This window comes from Hipposideros armiger, unplaced genomic scaffold, assembly GCF_001890085.2.
Source record: "Hipposideros armiger isolate ML-2016 unplaced genomic scaffold, ASM189008v1 scaffold_233, whole genome shotgun sequence".
Taxonomy (NCBI): Eukaryota; Metazoa; Chordata; class Mammalia; order Chiroptera; family Hipposideridae; genus Hipposideros; species Hipposideros armiger.
In genome coordinates, this window is record NW_017731583.1 from 2370509 (window position 1) to 2375104 (window position 4596).

Below are 4596 nucleotides of genomic sequence, written 5' to 3' on the forward strand. Positions count from 1 at the left end.
ATCCACATAGCATATAAAAACATGTTACCTTCTGCTTTTAATTGAATTGAAAAGGTCATCATAGTCATACATACGTAGTTTTGTGGTTTTATGACTGGAAAATGCAGCAATGTTTGTATCTTGGAAGTCAGGTAATAGTGTTGAATTCTCAAAGCTGTTAGTCATCTTCCTCTGCCAAAGATCACCCAGCAGATCAATCAGAAATAGTGTCTGGGCTGAGGGAAGCTGGCTAAATTAAAAATAATTGATACCCCTTTTACAATGTCTCAAATTGTTGCCATCTGGATAGAAAATTTGCTAGCTGATCTATTCATAGTCATTTCTTTTAAACAAAAGCATGCATTGATTATTGACCGGAAGTGGCATGGTTACTTTAGGAATAATGTCATCAAGAAGCAACAATGGTAATATGCAAGATATATGATTTTTTTCAGTCCGATTTCAATTTAAATGGCTTTAGTGAAATATTAACTGAGACATTCCCTTATTTTCCATGCCCCTGCTTAAAACTGTATGCACACTAAGAAGAGTCAATCTTAGCTTTTCTTTCTTTTGTGTTTACTGTGCTATGAGTTAAACATTATAAATTGTTTTATGCTATTTTGGAATATTAGAGGTCATTCATCTAAGATGCTGAAAACAGCATTAAAAATAAGCACAAAACATATGGTAAAAATGTCCCATGTATTTTGTTTATCTCTAATCAGAGACAGTGTTTACCACTAAGAGAATTCCCCAGGATCTGGAAAATGTTCTTCTGAAGAAAGTTGGTAAGGTAATTGCCTTGAAGTATTGGACCAAAGGAGCCATATTAAAGCGATTCTCCCTTTGCTTCAGAAAGCAACAGGCATCACTTTAAATTAAATTTTTTTCAGGTGTTTCTAAATGTATTACAAGAAACTTGTGTTTCTCAAGTATTACAAAATGTTTAAAATAATGCTCATATTTTTTCTTGTTCAATGACTTGTATTTCCACTCTGTGTAGTAAGGTAACAAAGACTGAGACCTTGAGGAATTGGGCAGATTGAAAAGAATGTGTGGTGTCTGCGCTGTTTGATGTGTTCATTTCATAGAAAATCATTTCCCTTCCACATCTCAGTAAAAGTAATTGCGTGCAAAAACCTCCATTTTGTTGAGAAAAGAAGGTTCAATATTACTTAATGTCTGATCTCATAGAATATTCTTCTACAGAAATAGTTTATATAAGAGAGGATGACTTGGAAGCAAGCAAGCAAATTCAATTTAGGTACGTTAAATATTTAGATGCTTTGATGTTCAATATTTTATTGACAAATAAAATGGGAAGGTTTGGAATCTACTAGAATGCCTTTTGCTATTTATAATTGAGAAGCTTAATAAATAAAAATTGTTTATTTTATAAACAGAGAACAAACTATGTTACTTAATAAATGAAACATGATTGAAGACCAATTCGTCCATTCAAAATGTTCAGATTCATAAAGCCACCATTTGGAAGAGCATTTAGCAATTATGTCCAGTTCTCTCCAGATTGGAATACCATTTACAACACCCTGATTAGATAGTCACAGTGCCCTCAAGATGAAATCTCATTATCTACAAAACTAGCTCTTGTTAAGTTGTTTGCTAAATCTTCCCTTAAAACATCCACCTAGTAATTTCAATTCATAGAATGAGCCTCGGCTCATTTCCATTGAACAATATATCAGTTATTGAAGATGAAAGTCTTAAGAGATTTGCCCATTTCCACAGTTTATTTTAAGCCATTTCCTGTACCTATGCACTACCTTATTAACAGTTGTCAATGATGAAGTTAACAGGAGAGTTTAGAAAAATATTTATGTAATACTAGTCCTCTAAGCAGAATATATATGTAGCTCAATACATGTTCCACATCAGAGATCCCAAAGGTATTCATTCTCCATTTCACATTATCATTTGTTTTGATACCCTCCCCATTTCAATTTATAAAGGTCATTTGTAATGATGAATTATTTAAATATGATCTCTCCATGAAGTCTACATGGGTAAGACACTTTCTAATTTCTTTCTTTATTTTTTACCTTCTATGGTAAAATTCCCACCTTGGGAAAGGACACTAAAGGAATAAAGGCCTATTTTTTATGTGTATTACTTATTATTTTGTTTTCAATAGCATTGATACCAACAAAAAAAAACTGCTTAGAATTCAGGAGATGGTGAATTTTTTTATAATTTAATTTACTTATGACTTCTATAACAAAACAAGTCAATTTCAGAGCAAGGATTCCTTCACTTAAATATGTTCACAATGTAATTTTCAAAGTGCTCCTGCAAATAATGGGCCCTTATTCTCAAATTAAAAAATCATACACACAAGAGTGGCTAGGGTACTTGTGCTGTAAGAAAACTAATATCCAAATGTGTCAAACACTCATCTGGCATTTCTACCAGTTAAGGGTTGTTAGTAAGTTCTTTTTCTATAAGGTCCACAAGATTTGTAAGATAGAACAAATATTGAGGATTTTTTTTCTTTTTTTGGTTGGGTTCCTAAACTGGAACAAAATAAATAGCCCCTACAGACTACAAAGTACTTTTAGAGCTTTAAACATAACAAAATTATCAGTGTTACCCATTCAATACGATATAATCAAGGATAGGATGCATAAAACATCAATCTCATACGTACAATTATGGCACAATTAAACTCATCTACCCAAGCTAGATGAATGAGAAATGACAGTTGTGCTTCATGAACAATCACTTTGAAAAACTAATGAAATTATTTCCTTTAAAAGTCTGCATTCATAAAAAAGGTCTTTGAAGGTTAATGCGTTTCATTTTGACTGAAGCCTAGTTAAGCATTAGTATTAAAATGGGCACATGCTCCTACACCCATTGCTAGGGTATAAAAGTGTCCATATGGAAGGTAACATTCACAGTCACAAATTCCTCTTTGCAACTCAGCTGAACTCAGAACTCCTATCAACATGTCTTACAACTGCCGCTCTGGGAACTTCTCCTCTCGCTCTTTTGGAGGTTGCCTGCAGCGCCCAGTTTCCTTCCACGATACTATCTACCCCAGCAAGGTAGTCCTCTCTCCCAGCACCTGCCAGCTGGGCTCCTCTACCTACGATGGCTGTCAGGAGACTTGCTGGGAGCCCACCAGCTGCCAGACACCCTGTTCTGTGGCCAGCTCCTACCAGACATCCTGCTTCCGCCCGAGGAATTCCATGTTCTGCAGCCCCTGCCAAACAAATTACGCTGGATCTTCAGGATGTGGAAATATCGGCCTTGGGCCTTTTGGGTATGGAAGTGCTGGCTTCCAGTCTCCGGGCTGTGGGTCCGGCTTCTACCGCCCATCTTACCTTCCTTCCAGGGGTTGCCCGTCAACTTGTTACCAACCAGCCTTCAGCTCTCGCTGTTTTGGATCAACTTACTGAGTATCTTCCATCATCTCATGGTTATGTCTGCACTTTATGAAACTTTGACACTCATCTTGTCCAATATCTGCAATTATTGACTATCTGCAGCACCAGTACTCACCATCACAGTCCTCCTGGCAGTATACAATTCACCGTGGACAAAGTAACCTCAGCCTGTGACCTTTTCTAAAGCAGGCATGTGAGATATATCTTAAATTTTCATTGTTATGCCAATACTCAGAATCACTTCTGTTAAATTCTTTCTAAAGTTTTTCTCTAAGATACTTTCATGTAACTGTATTTCAAATGGATATGGCATCTAAAATAAACATTTCTCTAGGATGGATTATGGCATTCTATTTTTTATTCATATGGTATATTTAGTGAATATATCCTGTACCTTCAACTGTCTTCATTAGGAAAACGTATTTTTTTGTTTTGTTTCATGTTTCATTAATATTTTGCTGGTTAGAAAACAGGAAGTTTAGAGAAGAATTTAAATATATGGCATGTCTTATGTCTTAATTTATATCCTCTCATAGGTGCGTTTGTTCATCTAATTGCTTCAGAAAATTTTGTTTTTTGTTAGGCATTCATTGAAAATAATATTTGTTGAGTTCTGATGATAAAGCAGGCATTGTGCCAAACAAATTCATAAATTCCCTGCCTTCACAGGGTTCACACACATACAATTCTAATTCAGTGTCATGGAGCAAGCGCAGTAATGGGGATAAAAACGTAAGTTTCAACAAGAACGCAAATAACATGGGCTTCGAAAGCAGTGTGGGGGAATCACATAAAACTCACTGTTGCCAATAGAAGGAATACAGTATCACTTCTTATGAAAAATAAATCTTGCTGATCTACTGTGTCCATTGTAGTCCTTTGAGAAATAGCTGCCAAGTAGGATTTGACATGAAAGTGATCTGCTGGGAAAATACTTGTTAGGGAAAATGTGAGGTAGCTGGAGAATCCTAGGGGAGCCATCAGACCGCCATGCAGGTCTGAACTCAATGCAAGAGAGAGGGAAAGAAGTAAGGATGGAAGGAAGATTGGGTTAGAATAATCTTCTTCAGGGTAGTTCCAAGAAAATTTTGGTAAGACTCCCATTAAAGGAATTCCCTGTCTCACAGACACGGGCCTTTCAAGCTTAGTCACTGGCCAAGTGACCTTGGCATAAATGCTGTGGTAGTTTCAGAGACTGGCAGCTGGA

General features: G+C 36.1%; 1 protein-coding gene across 1 annotated transcript; it reads left to right on the plus strand.

Annotated features, from left to right (window-relative positions):
* The first annotated feature begins 2948 nt into the window (after positions 1–2948).
* Positions 2949–3531, plus strand: KRTAP15-1 (keratin associated protein 15-1). Its single transcript, XM_019654946.1, has one exon. It carries the CDS (start codon positions 2949–2951, stop codon positions 3399–3401), a length of 453 nt encoding a protein of 150 aa, XP_019510491.1. The 3' UTR covers positions 3402–3531.
* Positions 3532–4596: the final 1065 nt, after the last annotated feature.

Coding starts and splice junctions, on each gene's coding strand:
- KRTAP15-1 (XM_019654946.1), top strand. CDS start 2,949: ATGTCTTACAACTGCCGCTCTGGGAACTTCTCCTCTCGCTCTTTTGGA.